This window comes from Ranitomeya variabilis, chromosome 6 (genome assembly GCF_051348905.1).
Source record: "Ranitomeya variabilis isolate aRanVar5 chromosome 6, aRanVar5.hap1, whole genome shotgun sequence".
Classification (NCBI taxonomy): Eukaryota; Metazoa; Chordata; class Amphibia; order Anura; family Dendrobatidae; genus Ranitomeya; species Ranitomeya variabilis.
In genome coordinates, this window is record NC_135237.1 from 48,882,797 (window position 1) to 48,904,640 (window position 21,844).

At 44.1% G+C, this 21,844-nt stretch overlaps 1 protein-coding gene across 1 annotated transcript in view; it reads left to right on the forward strand.

The window, feature by feature from the left end:
• Positions 1-16,507: 16,507 nt before the first annotated feature.
• Positions 16,508-21,844, forward strand: part of LOC143783216 (mycocerosic acid synthase-like polyketide synthase) — a 33,358-nt gene continuing 28,021 nt past the window's right edge. Inside the window, exon 1 of the mRNA XM_077271635.1 lies at positions 16,508-16,565. Within this exon, the coding sequence (XP_077127750.1) occupies positions 16,508-16,565 (58 nt within the window). The remainder of the gene's footprint in view (positions 16,566-21,844) is intronic.

Consider the following 21,844-nt stretch of genomic DNA (forward strand, 5'->3'; position numbering starts at 1 on the left):
GAGAGGACTGAACCAGTACTAGGACATCGACAGCTGGCATGGACTAACGATCTGAGTGGAGTTAAATAGAGCAGCCAGTCAAGCCACAACGAGGACAGCTGAGAAGGAACCTCAAACACTAGTAGCTCCACTCACAGCCACCAGAGGGAGTCCACAGACAGAACTCGCCGAAGTACCATTCATGACCACAGGAGGGAGTTCGAGAACGGAATTCACAACAGTACCCCCCCTTGAGGAGGGGTCACCGAACCCTCACCAGAGCCCCCAGGCCGATCAGGACGAGCCAAATGAAAGGTACGAACTAAATCGGCAGCATGGACATCAGAGGCAACAACCCAGGAATTATCCTCCTGACCATAGCCCTTCCATTTGACCAGGTACTGAAGTTTCCGTCTCGAAACACGAGAATCCAAAATCTTCTCCACCACATACTCCAACTCCCCCTCGACCAACACCGGAGCAGGAGGATCAACGGAGGGAACCATAGGCGCCACATATCTCCGCAGCAACGACCTATGGAACACATTATGGATGGCAAAAGAAGCTGGAAGGGCCAAACGAAATGACACAGGATTAAGAATTTCAGAAATCCTATAAGGACCAATGAAACGGGGCTTAAACTTAGGAGACGAAACCTTCATAGGAACATAACGAGACAACAACCAAACCAAGTCCCCCACACGAAGTCGGGGACCAACACAGCGACGGCGGTTAGCGAAACATTGAGCCTTCTCCTGGGAAAATGTCAAATTGTCCACTACATGAGTCCAAATTTGCTGCAACCTGTCCACCACAGAATCCACACCAGGACAGTCCGAAGGCTCAACCTGCCCCGAAGAAAAACGAGGATGAAAACCAGAGTTACAAAAAAAAGGCGAAACCAAAGTAGCCGAACTGGCCCGATTATTAAGGGCGAACTCAGCCAATGGCAAGAAGGTCACCCAATCATCCTGATCCGCAGAAACAAAGCATCTCAGATATGTTTCCAAAGTCTGATTGGTTCGTTCGCTTTGGCCATTTGTCTGAGGATGGAAAGCCGAAGAAAAAGACAAATCAATGCCCATCCTAGCACAAAAGGACCGCCAAAACCTCGAAACAAACTGGGAACCTCTGTCCGACACGATGTTCTCCGGAATGCCATGCAAACGAACCACATGCTGAAAAAATAATGGAACCAAATCAGAGGAGGAAGGCAACTTAGGCAAGGGTACCAAATGGACCATTTTAGAGAAGCGATCACAGACCACCCAGATGACCGACATCCTTTGAGAAACAGGGAGATCTGAAATAAAATCCATGGAAACATGCGTCCAGGGCCTTTTCGGGACCGGCAAGGGCAAAAGTAACCCACTGGCACGAGAACAGCAGGGCTTAGCCCGAGCACAGGTCCCACATGACTGCACAAAAGAACGCACATCCCGCGACAAGGAAGGCCACCAGAAGGACCTAGCCACCAAATCTCTGGTATCAAAAATCCCAGGATGACCAGCCAACACCGAACAATGAACCTCAGAGATAACTCTATTAGTCCATCTATCAGGAACAAACAGTTTCTCTGCTGGACAACGGTCAGGTCTATCAGCCTGGAACTCCTGCAGCACCCGCCGCAAATCAGGGGAGATGGCAGACAAAATTACCCCCTCTTTGAGAATACCAGCCGGCTCAGGAACTCCAGGAGAATCAGACACAAAACTCCTTGAAAGGGCATCAGCCTTCACATTCTTAGAACCCGGATGGTATGAAACCACAAAATCGAAACGGGAGAAAAACAGCGACCATCGAGCCTGTCTAGGATTCAACCGCTTGGCAGACTCGAGATAAGTCAGATTCTTGTGATCCGTTAAGACCACCACGCGATGCTTGGCTCCTTCAAGCCAATGTCGCCACTCCTCGAATGCCCACTTCATAGCCAACAACTCCCGATTGTCAACATCATAATTACGCTCAGCAGGCGAAAACTTTCTAGAAAAGAAAGCACATGGCTTCATCACAGAGCCATCCGAACTTCTCTGCGACAAAACAGCCCCTGCTCCAATCTCAGAAGCATCAACCTAGACCTGAAAAGGGAGCGAAACATCTGGCTGACACAACACAGGAGCCGAAGAGAAACGATGTTTCAACTCCTGAAAGGCCTCAACGGCCGCAGGGGACCAATTCACCACATCAGCACCTTTCTTGGTCAAATCAGTCAACGGTTTAACAACACTAGAAAAATTAGCGATGAAGCGACGGTAAAAATTAGCAAAGCCCAGGAATGACTGAAGGCTCTTCACAGATGTAGGCCGAGTCCAATCATAAATGGCCTGAACTTTAACAGGATCCATCTCGATAGTAGAAGGGGAAAAAATGAAGCCCAAAAAGGAAACCTTCTGAACTCCAAAGAGACATTTAGATCCCTTCACAAACAAGGAATTAGCACGAAGGACCTGAAACACCATTCTGACCTGCTTCACATGAGACTCCCAATCATCCGAAAAGACCAAAATATCATCCAAATATACAATCATGAATCTATCCAGATACTTTCGGAAGATGTCATGCATAAAGGACTGAAACACAGAGGGAGCATTAGAAAGCCAGAATGGCATCACCAGGTACTCAAAATGGCCCTCGGGCGTATTAAATGCTGTTTTCCATTCATCGCCCTGTTTAATACACACAAGATTATACGCCCCTCGAAGATCTATCTTGGTGAACCAACTAGCCCCCTTAATCCGAGCAAACAAATCAGACAGTAGAGGCAAAGGGTACTGAAATTTGACCGTGATTTTATTGAGAAGGCGGTAATCTATACAAGGTCTCAGAGAACCATCCTTCTTGGCCACAAAAAATAACCCTTCTCCCAATGGTGACGACGACGGGCGAATATGCCCTTTCTCCAAGGACTCTTTTATATAACTCCGCATAGCGGCGTGTTCTGGCACAGATAAATTGAAAAGTCGTCCCTTAGGGAACTTGCTACCAGGAATCAAATTAATAGCACAATCACAATCCCTATGAGGAGGTAGGGCACTGGACTTGGGCTCATCAAACACATCCCGGTAATCTGACAAAAACTCAGGGACTTCAGAAGGAGTAGAGGAAGAAATTGACAACGATGGAACATCACCATGTACCCCTTGACAGCCCCAACTGGACACAGACATTGATTTCCAATCCAATACTGGATTGTGGACCTGCAGCCATGGCAAACCCAACACGACCACATCATGCAGATTATGCAACACCAAAAAGCGAATATCCTCCTGATGTGCAGGAGCCATACACATGGTCAACTGAGTCCAGTACTGAGGCTTATTCTTGGCCAAAGGCGTAGCATCAATTCCCCTCAATGGAATAGGATGCTGCAAGGGCTCCAAGAAAAAACCACAGCGCCTGGCATACTCCAAGTCCATCAAATTCAGGGCAGCGCCTGAATCCACAAATGCCATAACAGAGTAGGACGACAAAGAGCAAATCAGAGTAACGGACAAAAGAAATTTAGGCTGTACAGTACCAATGGCGACGGATCTAGCGAACCGCTTAGTGCGTTTAGGACAATCAGAAATAGCATGAGTGGAGTCACCACAGTAAAAACACAGCCCCTTCTGACGTCTGTGTTCTTGCCGTTCAGCTCTGGTCAAAGTCCTATCACATTGCATAGGCTCAGGCTTCTGCTCAGGGGATACCGCCAAATAGTGCACAGTTTTGCGCTCACGTAAGCGCCGATCGATCTGTATGGCCAAGGACATTGATTCATTCAGACCAGCAGGCGTGGGGAACCACCAGCATAACATCCTTAAGGGCTTCAGAAAGACCCTTTCTAAGAATTGCTGCTAGGGCACACTCATTCCATTGAGTAAGCACAGACCACTTTCTGAACTTCTGACAATATACCTCCGCTTCATCCTGACCCTGATACAAAGCCTGCAAAATTTTCTCTGCCTGATCCACAGAATTCGGTTCATCATAAAGCAATCCCAGCGCCAGAAAAAACGCATCTACATTACGCAATGCAGGATCTCCTGGCGCCAGGGAGAATGCCCAGTCTTGAGGGTCGCCACGTAACAAAGAAATAACGATTTTTACTTGCTGAATGGGGTCACCAGAAGAGCAGGGTTTCAGAGCAAGAAACAGTTTACAATTATTTTTGAAATTCAGAAACCTAGATCTATCCCCAGAAAACAAATCAGGAATTGGAATTCTAGGCTCTAACATAGGTTTCTGAACTATATAATCTTGAATGCTTTGTACCCTTGCAGTGAGATGATCCACACTAGAGGACAGACCTTGAATGTCCATATCTGCACCTGAGTCCTGAACCACCCAGAGGTTAAGGGGAAAAGAAAGACAAAACACACTGCAGATAAAAAAAAATGGTCTCAGAACTTCTCTTATCCCTCTATTGAGATGCATTAACACTTTTCCGCCCAGCTGTACTGTTATGGACCTGGTGGTTAGGTGCACCCGGAATGACCTGATAGTTAATCTCAGAATCGGGACCAACTCTGGGGAAGTGGGAACTCTGCTGACCGCAAACCCTACTCCTATCGCACACACTAGAACTAGCCGTGGAGCGTGCCTAACTCTGCCTAGACGCCTCTTCACAGCCTAAGAGCTAACTACCCCTAAAGATAGGAAGTATAGCCTCACCTTGCCTCAGAGAAATTCCCCAAAGGAAAAGGCAGCCCCCCTCAAGTTTTGACTGTGAGTTAAGAGGAAATTACAAACACAGGAATGAAATAGGTTTTAGCAAAGGAGGCCAGTCTAACTAAACAGATTGAGGATAGAAAGGGATCTTTGCGGTCAACACAAAAAACTACAAAATACCACGCAGAGTGCGCAAAAAGACCCCCGCACCGACTCACGGTGCGGTGGTGCCACTCTGCACCCCCAGAGTTTCCAGCTAGCAAAGCAATATCATGATAGCAATCTGGACTAGAAAATAGCAAGTACAAAATGAACAGCAAAAATGAATTAGCAGGACTTAGCTTCTGCTGGAGTAGACAGGTCATCTGCAAGATCCAAGAGAGGACTGAACCAGTACTAGGACATCGACAGCTGGCATGGACTAACGATCTGAGTGGAGTTAAATAGAGCAGCCAGTCAAGCCACAACGAGGACAGCTGAGAAGGAACCTCAAACACTAGTAGCTCCACTCACAGCCACCAGAGGGAGTCCACAGACAGAACTCGCCGAAGTACCATTCATGACCACAGGAGGGAGTTCGAGAACGGAATTCACAACAGCGTGGCCTCTTTTGCCAAAATCCTGATTTCTGCCTGCGTGTGTCTTTCCTCTAATACTCACAGTCAATATTTGTGGGGGGCTGCCTAACCTTTGGGGTTCTGCTCTGAGGCAAGATAGAATTTCCATTTCCATCTATAGGGGTATTTAGTCCTCCGGCTGTGTTGAGGTGTCTAGGATGTGTTAGGTACACCCCACGGCTACTTCTAGTTGCGGTGTCAGTTTAGGGTTTGCGGTCAGTACAGGTTCCACCTTCTCCTGAGAAAGTCTCATGCGGCTCCAAGGTCACCGGATCATAACACCCAGGCTGTATAAGGGCTATTTGACCAAGAAGGAGAGTGATGGGGTGCTATGCCAGATGACCTGGCATCCATAGTCACCAGACCTGAACCCAATCGAGATGGTTTGGGGTGAGCTGGACCGCAGAGTGAAGGCAAAAGGGCCAACAAGAGCTAAGCATCTCTGGGAACTCCTTCAAGATTGTTGGAAGACTATTTCCGGTGACTACCTCTTGAAGCTCATCAAGAAAATGCCAAGAGTGTGCAAAGAAGTCATCAAAGCAAAAGGTGGCTACTTTGAAGAACCTAGAATGTAAGACATATTTTCAGTTGTTTCCCACTTTTTTGTTAAGTATATAATTCCACATGTGTTATTCATAGTTTTGATGTCTTCAGTGTGAATGTACAATTTTCATAGTCATGAAAATACAGAAAAATCTTTAAATGAGAAGGTGTGTCCAAACTTTTGGTCTGTACTGTAATAAAACTTATTTTTCAGTTCTTTCAGATCAGATTGGGGGCTTATATACAGCATTATAGAATACTGTGTATAAGCCCTGAATGGTTATGGCCGTATCTTATATTGGCCAAAAATGCTGACAGGTTCCCTTTAACCCCTTAACAACCAATGACAGATCTATCCGTCATTGGACGCCTCCCCCTGTTTGGTGCGGGCTCCGGGTCCCCGATGGGTTGGAATGACAACCAGAGGTCTCCTGGAAACCTCTATAGTTGTCACTGCCGGACTGCTATGAGCGACACCCGGTGGTCGGCTCTCATAGCAAGTGAGGTATTCTGCTACATGCAGGCAATCTGATCGTTGCCTGTATGTAGCAGAGCCAATCGGGTTATGGCAGCTTCTAGTCTCCCATGGAGACTATTTAAGCATGCCAAAATTGAAAAAAAAATGTTTTTGAAAATATAAAAGTTCAGATCACCCCCCTTCGCCCCATTCAAAATAAAGCAAAAAAAAAAAATCAAACATACACATATTTGGTATTGCCGCGTTCAGAATCTATCAATAAAAAAAGGATTAACCTGATCACTAAATGGCGTACCGAGAAAAAAAGTCAAAACGCCAGAATTAAATATTTTTGGTTACAGCGACAATGCATTAAAATTTAATAACGAGTGATAAAATATCATATTTGCACCAAAATGGTATCATTAAAAACAACAGTTCAGCGCGCAAAAACTAAGCCCTCACCCGACCCGAGATCACGAAAAATGGAGACACAATTTCTTTATTTTTTTTTTTAAAGGGGACCTGTCACCCCCCAGGCCTTTGAAACTAAAAGAACCACCTTGTGCAGCAGTAATGCTGCATTCTGACAAGGTGGCTCTTTTAGTTCTGGGTGCTGTAACTGCAGAAATAATCCGTTTTGTAATTAGTCCAAAATACCTTTCTTCAGTCCTGACAAATTACAAAACAGATTATTTCTGCAGTTACAGCACTCAGAACTAAAAGAGCCACCTTGTCAGAATGCAGCATTACTGCTGCACAAGGTGGCTCTTTTAGTTTCAAACGCCTGGGGAGGGGTGACAGATTCCGTTTAAACAAAGTTTGGAATTTTTTTTCATCTCTTATATAAAAAAGAACCTAGACATGTTTGGTGTCTATGAACTTGTAATGACCTGGAGAATCATAGTGGCAGGTGGTCAGTCTTAGCATTTAGAGAACCTAGTAAAAAAGCAAAACATAAAACAGCTATGGCATGGCACTTTTTGCAATTTCACTGCACTTAGATTTTTTTTCCAATTTCCACGATATGTTAAAACCAATGGTGTCATTCAAAGTACAACTCGTCTGCAAAAAACAAGCCCTCACATGGCCATATTGACAGAAAAATAAAAAAGTTATGGCTCTGGGAAGAAGGTGAGCGAAAAACGAAAACGCAAAACCAAAAATACCTCCGGTAATGAAGGGGTTAAAGGACATCTCAGTAAAATTAAGCCGTCTAAATGAGCATGCAGGTCATAGAACCTGGAATCAAATTACATCTTGATATCTGTAATGTGATGAATGATTATTGAAAAATTCACACTTTCTAAATTAGATTAAAAGAACTCTGTTCCAGAGCAGGATCTTCCATAGAATCTGCCACCAGAGATCTTTTCAAATTATTTACCTATTTAATAAACATGAATTTCTCAGAAACCTCTCATCAGATAAAAAAAGGTCATTTGATTCAACTTTATACACCGTACATGCCCAAATAGATTGCTTAGGATTAGGAAGCTTGATCCTACTGACAGATGCCCTTTACATAGAATCTTTCAGGTGCTGTTGGCATCAGATGTATGATGGAACAGGCACTGCATTTTAACTTATCTTAAAAGAAAAAGCCATGAATCAGATGTGAACAAAGCCTTAAAATGGCACTATTTGCTGAAAAAAAAATGCCGATGTGAATCACATTTCACTCTACACAATAAGTAATTTTAGACCACACTGTAAAAATGTAAGTTCTCCAGAACATCTTAAAATGATTGCAAAAAAGGTAAGCAACTACATGTGACGAATCCTTCTAGAAACATAAAAATACTGTGCACACCAAGTAAAAGGAAGGATTAGTATAAATGAAAATGCACTAACATTTGATGAAGCATGGTTATGAAATAATAGACTGTGGTGAGAGAATGGAATTAAAGTCCGGGAGTCTGTTTATAATCCAACAAGGAAGTCAGAATCATTAAACGAAACAAAATGTGCAAATTCGTAGATGAGGCAAACATAAAGTTGGACTCATCCCTGCTTCCACTTCTAGATTAAGTCATATCAATCCATCTCTTTGGCATGTTTATCACAGCCAATCCTTCTTCTGAGGAAACCCAAGTTATCAAAAATAAGGATGGGCTGGGGGACTGCAGGTACAAAATGAGGGAATCCCATTACATTCCTACCATACACTCAATATCCCAGGCATGTAAGTACTACTAGTACTGGTATTTTTTTTTTTGCTATTGAAGCCTCTTTTACATTGGTTGTATCATGATATAATTAATTTTCTGTTGTGATTGGATAATTTGATTTGGAAATTTCTGTGCACATAATAATAAAAGTGAACTGCCGTTGAACACGACCTTTTTGTCTAGTTCTAGCAAAGTCATTATTTACTGGAAAGTAAGGTAATCTATTTTTTATTGTTTTATCATTTTAATAATAGCAAATTGCATGACATTTTGAATCTGTTCTCTTTTTTAATAACATATGTTCTTACGCTAAAAATATTTTTATGCTATATAAATGCAGATTAATCCCTGCATAGTAAAGGCAGGCAGCTCGCTAGTGCACGTTGTACATCAATTCCTTGATCATGGTTCTACTTCTCTGTGACCCACTGCAAATACTCCTCGTTTCATCGACAGGCTTAACCCCTTCAGGGGCAACTATTTTGACCTTTGAAGACACAGTTTTTTTTGTTATTTTTTTTAAATTAATGAATGTGTTCCATGAATCATAGCTGTTGAATTATTATGCTATTGTAGCCAGATCAAGTTGTATTTTTATTGATATTATTTTGTAGTAAGTTTTCGTTGAACAACTATTATTGTTCTTTTTTTGGGAGAGGGAGGAATGGAAAAGCAATTGTGCAATTTTTTTCAGTTTTGTTTTTTCAGCATCCACTCTGCATAAGAGAAACTATAACTTTATTCTACAGATTAGTATGATTTGTGGTAATATCTTATTTATAGTTTTTTATGTTTTAATACTTTTGCCCAAGAAAATCTAGTTACATTTAAATATAATTTTGTTTTGAAACTTTTCTATTTTTGAGGACTTGTTTTTTGAGAGATCACTTTCATTGATACTATTTTGAAGTATATGTGATTTTTTTTTCTTGCTTTATTTATTTATTTATTTTTTTTTGGGGGGGGGGGGCAGCAGCTATGAAAAAACAACAATTCTAGCATTTTCTTTTCCCAGCAATATAACAAAAATGTTATAAATTACAGCAAGCAGGGAACATGGAAATTGGCATGGAAATTGGAAAGAATTGAAAAGTACATATTCAAGAATGATTAATATTTTTTTTTTCTTTTAGAAAATAAGTTTACAGTTAACATATGACAGCTACAACTTTGGCGTAAAAATATTAATCAGCTTTAGTTCCATATGGCATCTTTTTTTTATGTATTTCCATAACAATCCCTGATGTACTTTCTTGGATAGGGTGTTGATCTTGATAACAGAGGTGACATAATATATAGTAAGCTCATAAGCTCCCACTAGTGGCAGCTGAAATTTTTTTTTAATCTTTAAAAAGTAACTGAACCTTTGTGCTTATTTTTATATGAAGTTTATTTTTTATTGCAAGTAGATTGGTGGGGGTCTGGGTTCTGAGACCTACACCAATTGATCAAAAATGCCTAGATAGGTGAGCAGCTTAGGAGACAGGTGGTGCTGGTGTTTCAATGGACACACAGACTGGGGTTCGGATAATCTAGAAAGCCTATTCTTTCTACTGCACCTGTACTCCACTATGCATGTGCCAAGAGTTGTGCGCTCCTGAGCTGACCACATTTTTGTGCATTTTTCCGCTATCGCTGAGTATTTCAACAACCCAGACTCCCACCAATGTACTTGCAATTAAGATAAAAATAACGAGTAAAAAATAATATTTTACATCAATACAAACAGGATTTGAAACTCTATGACTATGTGCACACGTTGCAGATTTGGTGCATTTTTGTTGCGCTTTTTTCTAGCGGATTTGTGACAAAACCTGATGCCAGCAAAGTGAAAAAGCACCAAAAACATGTGTTTTTGCAGCTGTGATTTTCCTGTCAAGAGATGCAGAAAGATGCAGAAATTTTACTCATATCAGGAAAAAAAAAACCTTGCCAAAAAAATCAAGCCCTAAAAATGTTAGGGTATGTTTCCATGGTCAGGAACTGGCAGCGCTTTGGACGCAGCACATGTCCACTGCGTCCAAAGCGCTGCCAGCTTTTGAATGCAGGTGATTCCGCATGTGTTCACTGAACCGTGCAGAATCACCGAAACCCAATACATTGGAAGGGAAATTTATCTTGCGGAGACGGAGCATCCCCGCAAGATAAATTGACATGATGCGGTCTCGAAAGACACGCCGCATGTCCGTCTCCACTGGGAAGCCGGAGGCGTCCCTGCACGCATAGTGGAGATGGGATTTCTTCAAATCCAATCCACCATGCTGTAACATCTTGCCGATGCGGGTTTGACGCTGTGGATGAACGCAGTGTCAAACCCGCAGCGTTTACTGACCATGGAAACATACCCTTAATGTGATTAAAAGTGGTCATTAAGGCTGGAGTTACACACAACGTATAAAAAAAATCAGTCCGTTTTACATGGCTGAGAATCGCAGAAATGTTCCTTGAACAGTGGTCCGTATGTCATCCCTGTGCAATGCGAGGATGCGATTTTCTCACATGTAAGCATCCGTGTGACATCCGTGTGTTATCCATATGGCATCCGTATGGCGAGATTTTTCTCACCGGCTTGCAAAATGGACTTATAATGGATCCATGGGCTCAAATATTAGTGAAAACATATATACAGTCTATCTATCTATCTATCTATCTCTCTCTCTCTCTCTCTCTCTCTATATATATATATATATATAGGTCAGAGAGACACACATATTTATATATACACTCACCAGCCACTTTATTAGGTACACCTGTCCAACTTCTTGTTAACACTTAATTTCTAATCAGCCAATCACATGGCGGCAACTCAGTGCATTTAGGCATGTAGACATGGTCAAGACAATCTCCTGCAGTTCAAACCGAGCATCAGTATGGGGAAGAAAGGTGATTTGAGTGCCTTTGAACGTGGCATGGTTGTTGGTGCCAGAAGGGCTGGTCTGAGTATTTCAGAAACTGCTGATCTACTGGGATTTTCACGCACAACCATCTCTAGGGTTTACAGAGAATGGTCCGAAAAAGAAAAAAAATCCAGTGAGCGGCAGTTCTGTGGGCGGAAATGCCTTGTTGATGCCAGAGGTCAGAGGAGAATGGGCAGACTGGTTCGAGCTGATAGAAAGGCAACAGTGACTCAAATCGCCACCCGTTACAACCAAGGTAGGCCTAAGAGCATCTCTGAATGCACAGTGCGTCGAACTTTGAGGCAGATGGGCTACAGCAGCAGGAGACCACACCGGGTACCACTCCTTTCAGCTAAGAACAGGAAACTGAGGCTACAATTTGTACAAGCTCATCGAAATTGGACAGTAGAAGATTGGAAAAACGTTGCTTGGTCTGATGAGTCTCGATTTCTGCTGCGACATTCGGATGGTAGGGTCAGAATTTGGCGTAAACAACATGAAAGCATGGATCCATCCTGCCTTGTATGGAGCATCTTTGGGATGTGCAGCCGACAAATCTGCGGCAACTGTGTGATGCCATCATGTCAATATGGACCAAAATCTCTGAGGAATGCTTCCAGCACCTTGTTGAATCTATGCCACGAAGAATTGAGGCAGTTCTGAAGGCAAAAGGGGGTCCAACCCGTTACTAGCATGGTGTACCTAATAAAGTGGCCGGTGAGTGTATATATATATATATATACAGTGCCTATAAGTAGTATTCAACCCCCTGCAGATTTAGCAGGTTTACACATTTGGAATTAACTTGGCATTGTGACATTTGGACTGTAGATCAGCCTGGAAGTGTGAAATGCACTGCAGCAAAAAAGAATGTTATTTCTTTGTTAATTTTTTTTTTTAAAGTGTGAAAAGTTTTTTCAGAGGGTCATTTATTATTCAACCCCTCAACCCACCAGAATTCTGTTTGGTTCCCCTAAAGTATTAAGAAGTAGTTCAGGCACAAAGAACAATGAGCTTCACATGTTTGGATTAATTATCTCTTTTTCCAGCCTTTTCTGACTATTTAAGACCCTCCCCAAACTTGTGAACAGCACTCATACATAGTCAACATGGGAAAGACAAAGGAGCATTCCAAGGCCATCAGAGACAAGATCGTGGAGGGTCACAAGGCTGGCAAGGGGTACAAAACCCTTTCCAAGGAGTTGGGCCTACCTGTCTCCACTGTTGGGAGCATCATCCGGAAGTGGAAGGCTTATGGAACTACTGTTAGCCTTCCACGGCCTGGACACCCTTTGAAAGTTTCCTCCCGTGCCGAGGCCAGGCTTGTCCGAAGAGTCAAGGCTAACCCAAGGACAACAAGGAAGGAGCTCCGGGAAGATCTCATGGCAGTGGGGACATTGGTTTCAGTCAATACCATAAGTAACGTACTCCACCGCAATGGTCTCCGTTCCAGACGAGCCCGTAAGGTACCTTTACTTTCAAAGCGTCATATCAAGGCTCGTCTACAGTTTGCTCATGATCACTTGGAGAACTCTGAGACTGACTGGTTCAAGGTTCTCTGGTCTGATGAGACCAAGATCGAGATCTTTGGTGCCAACCACACACGTGACGTTTGGAGACTGGATGGCACTGCATACGACCCCAAGAATACCATCCCTACAGTCAAGCATGGTGGTGGCAGCATCATGCTGTGGGGCTGTTTCTCAGCCAAGGGGCCTGGCCATCTGGTCCGCATCCATGGGAAGATGGATAGCACGGCCTACCTGGAGATTTTGGCCAAGAACCTCCGCTCCTCCATCAAGGATCTTAAGATGGGTCATCATTTCATCTTCCAACAAGACAACGACCCAAAGCACACAGCCAAGAAAACCAAGGCCTGGTTCAAGAGGCAAAGAATCAAGGTGTTGCAGTGGCCTAGTCAGTCTCCTGACCTTAACCCAATTGAAAACTTGTGGAAGGAGCTCAAGATTAAAGTCCACATGAGACACCCAAAGAACCTAGATAACTTGGAGAAGATCTGCATGGAGGAGTGGGCCAAGATAACTCCAGAGACCTGTGCCGGCCTGATCAGGTCCTTTAAAAGACGATTATTAGCTGTAATTGGAAACAAAGGTTATTCCACAAAATATTAAACCTAGGGGTTGAAGAATAATTGACCCACACTTTTATGACTGAGCAACAAAACTTTTTGGTTTGTAAGATTTATGCATCTGTTAATAAATCCTGCTCTTGTTTGAAGTTTGAAGGCTCTAACTTATTTGCATCTTATTAAACCTGCTAAATCTGCAGGGGGTTGAATACTACTTTTAGGCACTGTATATATATATATATATATATATATATATATATATATATATATATATTTATATTTATATTTCTTGCAGAGTTAGATAGCAGAATAGCCGGTATTTCATTTGTCGGCTTTTGTTAAATCATTACAGAAACCGACAGGATATCAGACATGGTTTACGTACAGTAAACCACTGCATATCCGTTAGATTTATATATATCCCTCCCTAATAATGTTAGTACTGTGTGTGTCAAATTTTGGAACTGTAGGTGTTAAATTAAAGAATTGAATCACGGAAAAAAATTGCGTAGGCTCTTGTGCAATTTTCTCCGCCAGAGAGGGAAAGCCAGTGAGTGAGGGTAGATATTAATAGTCTGGAGAGGGACCATGATTATTGGCCCCCCACTGGCTAAAAACATCTGCCCCTTGCCACCCCAGAAAAGGCACATCTGTAAGATACGCCTATTCTGGCACTCAGCCTCTCTCTTCCCATTCCCCTGTAGCAGTGGCATATGGGGTAATAAGGGTTTATGTCACCTTGCTATTGTAAGGTGACATTAAGCCTGGTTAATAATGGAGAGGTTTCAATAAGACACCTATCCATTATTAAGCCACTAGTCTTAAGGTACCTTCACACAAAGCGACGCTGCAGCGATAGCGACAACGATGCCGATCGCTGCAGCATCGCTGTTTGGTCGCTGGAGAGCTGTCACACAGACCGCTCTCCAGCGACCAACGATGCCGAGGTCCCCGGGTAACCAGGGTAAACATCGGGTTGCTAAGCGCAGGGCCGCGCTTAGTAACCCGATGTTTACCCTGGTTACCAGCGTAAAATGTAAAAAAAACAGTACATACTTACATGCGTCCCCCGGCGTCCACTTCCTGCACTGTGTGAGCGCCGGCAGTAGCAGGGCACAGCGGTGACGTCACCGCTGTGCTGTGCTTTCACTTTCACTTTGCGGCGCTCAGTCAGTGTGGGAAGCAGATGCCGGGGGACGCATGTAAGTATGTACTGTTTGTTTTTTTTTACATTTTACGCTGGTAACCAGGGTAAACATCGGGTTACTAAGCGCGGCCCTGCGCTTAGTAACCCGATGTTTACCCTGGTTACCAGTGTAAAATATCGCTGGTATCGTTGCTTTTGCTGTCAAACACAACGATACACGGCGATCGGACGACCAAATAAAGTTCTGAACTTTATTCAGCGACCAGCGACATCACAGCAGGATCCTGATCGCTGCTGCGTGTCAAACTAAACGATATCGCTAGCCAGGACGCTGCAACGTCACGGATCGCTAGCGATATCGTTACAAAGTCGTTTCGTGTGAAGGTACCTTTAAAGGTTTAAAAAAAAAACACACACACACATTAAGAATAAAGACTTTCATGAAATAATTAAACACACAGGTTTCCATCTTTATTGCACTCCCAATCCAAGCGAAGCCCTCGTTCTCCAGGAAAAAAAATTGTAAAATAAAAAAGCAACAGTATCCAATGCCTACCCACCGTACAGTCATGTACCACGCTGCAATCCATCTCAAGGGGTTAAATAGTTTACAACCGGGAGCAGTGCTAATGCTACCGCCCCGACTGTAAACCACTATGTAATGAATGAAAAGCTGCCTGCGCAGCCTCCTTGCCTGACCGGACAAGAACTCATTAGCATGGGAAAGTTTCTGAACATTTTCCCATGCTGCCCTGTCAGTCCACTGCATCAGGGGGGAGTCTGCGCACCCTCAGTGACTACCGCTGACATCACTTAGGCTGCGCATCTTACAGATGCGTCTTTTCTGGGGTGGCTAGCGCAGATGTTTTTAGCTGGGGGGGCAATAACCATGGTCCCTCTCTAGACTATTAATATCTGCAATCAGTCACTGGCTTTCCCTCTCTGGCGGCGAAAATTGTGCAGGAGTCCACGCAAATTTTATATGTGATTTCATTCTTTAATTTAACACCTACAACTCCAAAATTTGACACACACACACACACACACATACTACTAACATTATTAGTGAGGGACATATCAAAATCTAACAGATATGCAATGGTTTACTGTATGTAAACCATGTCTCATATCCTGTCGGGTTCTGCAGTGATTGTACAGAAGCCGACAATTGAATTATCGGCTATTCTGCTACCTAACTCTTCATGAAATGTAAAGATACAGTATATATATATATATGTGTCTCAATGATATATATATATATATATATATACACCTATACTATGTGTATACATTTATTATATCTATTCTAAGTTTCTAACCTGTCAGTGTGATTTTACTGTGCAACGCAAGGAATTACTGGCTTTTCGAAAGGACACCAGCGCGTATTTCTCGCAAGTCACAATGATGGTCCCTGTGATGTGCGAGTTTTTCTCGCACCCATAGACTTTCATTGGCGAGTCTATAGGTGCGAGAAAAAATCACATGTATAATTTGACCAAGAAAAAAATCGGATGATAGGAGCTGCCCCGAAGATTATCATTGGGCCGAGGGCTATGCAATTTTTTTCTCGCATAGCACTCGTCCGTATTTCTCTCTAGTGTAACTCCAGCCTAACTTAAAGTATGGTACAAATGCACATTAGTACGTGAGTGTTCTTATATCTAATAATGAATTTTCAACACAAGGACAATTTATATTGCTAAAAAATATTTTAGAAACTTAACTTTTGACACTGGGAACTAGAAAAGTGTACAATGTTAGAGCAGAACTTTTTTCTAAGAATTTCTTGAAATAAATGTGAAAAAATGCACTGTTGTAGCATTTATCAACTTGCATACAAAAACATAAAACTTGAATTAATCATTCAGCAAAATTGTATAAATAGTAATTGCTTTCTATCATAAGACCAATAGGCTAATCTTCTAATTTTTTTCTTTTTTAGAACTAGAGGTTCAGGATGGAGGAGGGAGAAGATCACATAGCAGTTGTTGGCATAGGATGCAATTTCCCTGGAGGTGAGTGTTATAAACCATGATTCAGAATTTAAAGGGGTATTCCCCCCAAAAATTGATGGATTAGTGCAGAGGTGGGGAACCAACGGCTTGCGTACCGATTATGGCCCGTAATTTCATTTCTCCGGCCTCAAGCAGATTGCTCCAGCCCCAGGCTTGTTTTGCCAGCCGCCACCCTTTATTTCATTCTTAGAGACCACGTGCACATGCAGCGCCCCCACTGCCGCAGGGCCGAGGGGTACCCGGTACCGGGCCTCTGAGTCTCTGCTCTGGGGTTGTCACGGTGGCTAGACCCGGCCCGTGACCCTACTGAGGGGCATACAATGAAGGTGGAGGTGTAGGAGGGTGTTATCGTGCTGTGCAGTGCAGGTCGCAGTAAATAACGAGGACACCAGGTTGAAGTCTCTTTACCTCTTTACTGAAGGTCTCAGAGTCCTCAGTCCGAAGTACGGTTAACCAGGCTACGCAAGTCCGGCCGGTCCGATGGCACCTCCAGAGTTCCCTTTGCAGGTGGAAATCTGTGCCTACCTTCTAGCGCTTGTGTGTTGTGGTCCTCCCCTTCTGCGCTTACGGGATACTCCCCACAACTGTTGTGTCTGTTTCTCGTGTTCCCTCACAACTCGATTCTGTTCTTCTTCTTCTTCGTCCCCCCAGATGATATGGCTAGGACGCACCCGTATGACGGGCAGGTTCGGAGTTCTTCCGGGACCCTAGAGTCGCCCCTCTCCAAATGTTGCCCCCTATGTCTTCGTAGGTGATTTGGGTGAGACAGCCAGCCTATAACTCACTGTCCTGCCGTAGGTTTGAAGTAATGCCTGGAGCTCTATACTTCCTCGGCGTTCCGGCCACCGGTTATTTGCGCCTCAATAGGATGTTGCCTCGGTCTCACAGCACAACTCCTACTGGTATTTCTCCTTGTTGCGTTGATCTCGTTTCTCACTCAGCACAATATACCTCGCTTCTTGTCCTTTCTTGGGGTACCGCCGCTATATCGTGCAGGCGCGGTCCCGTAACGTTCTCTCTGTTTGCTAGGCCTCTGTCAGGATCCCACCCCTGACAGGGACCCCTCTGAATCTTCCCCTACAACACCCTCTGCCACAAGGTGTTGCCTGGTTCCACCCCAGTCAGCTTTCTGATCTAACTTCCAGTTTTACCAGACTGTGAGGAGTGGCCTAATGCATAGTACCCTTAGCTCCCCCTGGAGGCCAGACTGTGAAATGTATTGGTGTATGTGATACCTGGTCAGATGAACTCCTTCAGTGCCATCAGACGTACCATAGCCCCCCTTAGTGGCGGAGCAACAGTACTGCAACGACCAGGACTCTGGGGCGCTGCACACATAGCAGCGCATACAATGAAGGATTACGGGAATGGGGTTAGGTAGGTAATTTTATTTATTTTTTTGTTACAAATCAGCACTTGGGAGAAACTGTGAGTGCTCTCATAATATGGGGATGAAGGAAGGGATGAGGTGACATCATACTTATGTGGGGGCTATAGTACTGTTTGGGGGCTGTGAGATCTTCATATTTTGTGGGGTGCTCTGTCTGGCCATCAATCACAATGTGTGGGAGCCTGTGGGGTTCATTATAATGAGTGCGTAGGCTGTGTGGTTCATCATGCTGTATGTGGTGGGCTGTGTAGTTCATCATACTATGTCTGGGGGATGTGGGGTGCATCATTATATGTGCTGGAGTTGTGGGGCCCATGATACTGCATGGTGAGTTGTGGGGACAACATACTGTGTGGGTGGGTGTTGGGTCCAAAATACTGTGTGGGGAACTGAGAAGACATCACACTGTATGTGGTTAGCTGTAGGGTCAATCAGACTGTATTCAAGAGGCTGTGAGGTACATTATACTATGAACGAGGGGGAGGTAGTGAGGAACAGTATACCCTGTATGGGTGGGCTGTGGTGTCCATCATACTGTGTGAGGGTGATTGGCATCATACTATGTGTGGAGCTGTGGAGGCATTATACTGTGTGGGGGATTGTGCAGGCATTATACTGTGTGGGAGTCAGTGGGGACATTATACTACACTGTGTTCCAAATTATTATGCAAATTGGATTTAAGTGTCTTAAAGATTTAATTGTTTTGTTTTTCAAATAAACTCATGGATAGTATTGTGTCTCAGGGCTCAATGAATCACTGAAATCAATCTTAAACAAATGTGATAATTAGTTTTCCAGGTGATTCTAATTAAAGGAAAACTACTCAAAAATGATGTTCCACATTATTATGCAGGTCACGGGTTTCAAGCAATATGGGAAATAAAAAGGATCTCTCTGCTGCTGAAAAGCATTAAATAGTGCAATGCCTTGGACAAGGTATGAAAAAATTAGATATTTCACGAAAACTTAAGAGTGATCATCATACTCTGATGAGATTTGTGACTGAAACAGAGCACAGAGTTCATGCAAATAAAGGCATAATGAGGAAGTTTTCTGGCAAACAAATTCATTGGATTATGAGAGCAACTGCCAAAATACCATTACAAAGCAGCAAACAGTTATTTGAAGCTGCTAGTGCGTCTGGAGTCCCTCGAACCTCAAGGTGTAGGATCCTTCAAAGGCTTGCTGTGGTGCATAAACCTACTATTCGGCCACTCCTAAACAGTGTTCACAAGCAGAAACGGTTGCAGTGGGCCCAGACATTGTTTACTGATGAGTGTCGAGCAACTCTGGATGGTCCAGATGGATGGAGTAGTGGATGGTTGGTGGATGGCCACCATGTCCCAACAAGGCTGCGACGTCAGCAAGGAGGAGGAGGAGTGATGTTTTGGGCTGGAATCATGGGGAACAAGCTGGTAGGGCCCTTTAAGGTTCCTGAAGGTGTGAAAATGACCTCAGCAAAGTAAGCAGAGTTTCTGACTGACAACTTTCTTCCATGGTCTTCCACGTGCCTTCAGGAACAAAATCATCTTCATGCATGACAATGAATACCTCTGAGTAATTGGCTGCTATGGGCATTAAAGGAGATAAACTCATGGTGTGGCCACCATCTTCCCCTGACCTCAACCCTATAGAGAACCTTTGGAGTATCATCAAACAAAAGATCTATGAGGGTGGGAGGCAGTTCACATCAAAACAGCAGTTCTGGGAGGCTATTCTGACTTCATGCAAAGAAATACAAGCTGAAACTCTCCAAAAACTCACAAGTTCAATGGATGCAAGAATTGTGAAGGTGATATCAATGAAGGGCTCCTATGTTAACATGTAACTTGGCCTGTTAGGATGTTTTGGAGTTAAATAGCTTTTTTGTTCAGTGAATGTGACCTCCTAATGCTGCAAATTCCACAAATGAGCATTTTCAGTTCTTTAAAACATATCAAATGTTTAGAAATACTACTGGCCTAATAATTTGGAACAGTGCATTTTAAGTTTTTATTCATTTTGGAGATTATACTGTTATCATTGGGAGGTTTCTTCAATAAAATTCGATGTATACTCTAACGGGTGATGACTTTTATTAGACTGACTGTCATTTGCACTGACCATTTAGGAAAATCCGAGAAAAATGTCATTTGCATAATAATTTGGAACATAGTGTATTTGTAATGGAGCTATGGGAGCATAGTACTATGTGTAGGGGGAGCTGGTGATCAAGGTACATCTAAACTTATTATACATACTTAAGGTTGAACAACAGGAGCAGTATGATTATCTTTTTTTAATAAACTTTATAAAAAGCAGTAAATTCATGGGTGGACACACCGCATGTTCAGCCTGTGCAGCTGAACAGGGGCCCAGTTGGACAGGGGGCCCGATCAGCTGCTCAAATATCTTACTCTCTCATAGACCCAGCGGCTGCATCTACACTAAGAGGAGAGGAAGGGGCTGCACCCGAGTATTTTGCTGTCAGAGAGGGGCCTCTTCCTCTCCTCTGAGTTGATGCTGCCGCTGGCTCTTTGATATGATGAAGGAGCCCGGGATCACTGGACACGCCCCCCCAGAATCCTTGGACACGCCCCCAGCTTCTCTTCCTGGTTCGTGCAGGGCAGGCAGGAACAGGTCTGGTAAGTATGGCTGATCTCAGCCAGTCCTGTCTCCTGCCTCCTCCTCACTGCCTCTGACTGCTGCTGGGAGCAGCCTCTGAGCAGTCAGTACATCTGTAACCTCTGCTGCCTCCTGAGCAGTTCTGACAACTGAACTGCTTGATCAATGTTCACATGAGAGATCACATCAATCCCCCTGTAGCTACCTCCACCTCCTGTACCGAGGGGGCTTTATTTGAAAACTGCGGCACTGGCCCATTCAGATTCAGGAGCTGCAGTGTGAATGCTGAAGAGTGGCCAGTGCAGCCCAGTAAAGACCCCTCAGTACAGGGTTGGTAAGTGGCTACGGGGGGAGGGGAGGTTGATGTGATGGCCGATGTTCACATGGGTCAGGCACCTGACAGAACTTCTCAGGAGGAAGAAGTCTCAGATCCACTGACTACGGGGAGAACACTGCAGCTATCAGAGGTAGTGAAGAGGCAGGAGGACTGGCGAGAGCTGGAGATCTGGCCAGTAAGTGCTGATGGAGGGCTGAAAACCTCCAGGATGGAGCTGCTGGAGATGGATGAATGCACCTGCCAGAGGGACGGCACGTGTAAGTAACAAAATGTGTACAGACTTACTATCACCTATGTGTATTACCATACTTCTGTGCACCTGTTTGTAAAAGTCTATATATAAGTATCTATATATATGTATATATAATTGTCTAAGGGTCACTTCCGTCTGTCTGTCCTTCTGTCACGGTTATTTATTCACTGATTGGTCTCGCCAGCTGCCTGTCATGGCTGCCGCGACCAATCAGCTACAGGCACAGTCTGGAAGAAAATGGCCGCTCCTTACTCCCCGCAGTGTCCCCGGCGATCCGCTCCGTTATCTCCGCTCCCCGCAGTCAGTGTCCCCGGCGCTCCACTCCATATTCCCCGCAGTGTCCCCGGCGCTCCGGTCCATACTCCCCGCAGTGTCCCCGGCGCTCCGGTCCATGCTCCCCACAGTCACTGTCCCTGGCGCTCCGCTCCATGCTTCCCGCAGTCACTGTCCCCGGCGCCTGCTCCATACTCCCCTCCGGTCACCGCTAACACAGGGTTAATGCCGGCGGTAACGGACCGCATTATGCCACGGATAACGCACTCCGTTACCGCCACTATTAACCCTGTGTGTCCCCAACCTTTTACTATTGATGCTGCCTATGCGGCATCAATAGTAAAAAAAAGTAATGTTAAAAAAAAAACAAAAAACCTGCTATACTCACCCTCCATTGTCCACTCGCGCCTGCCGCCATCTT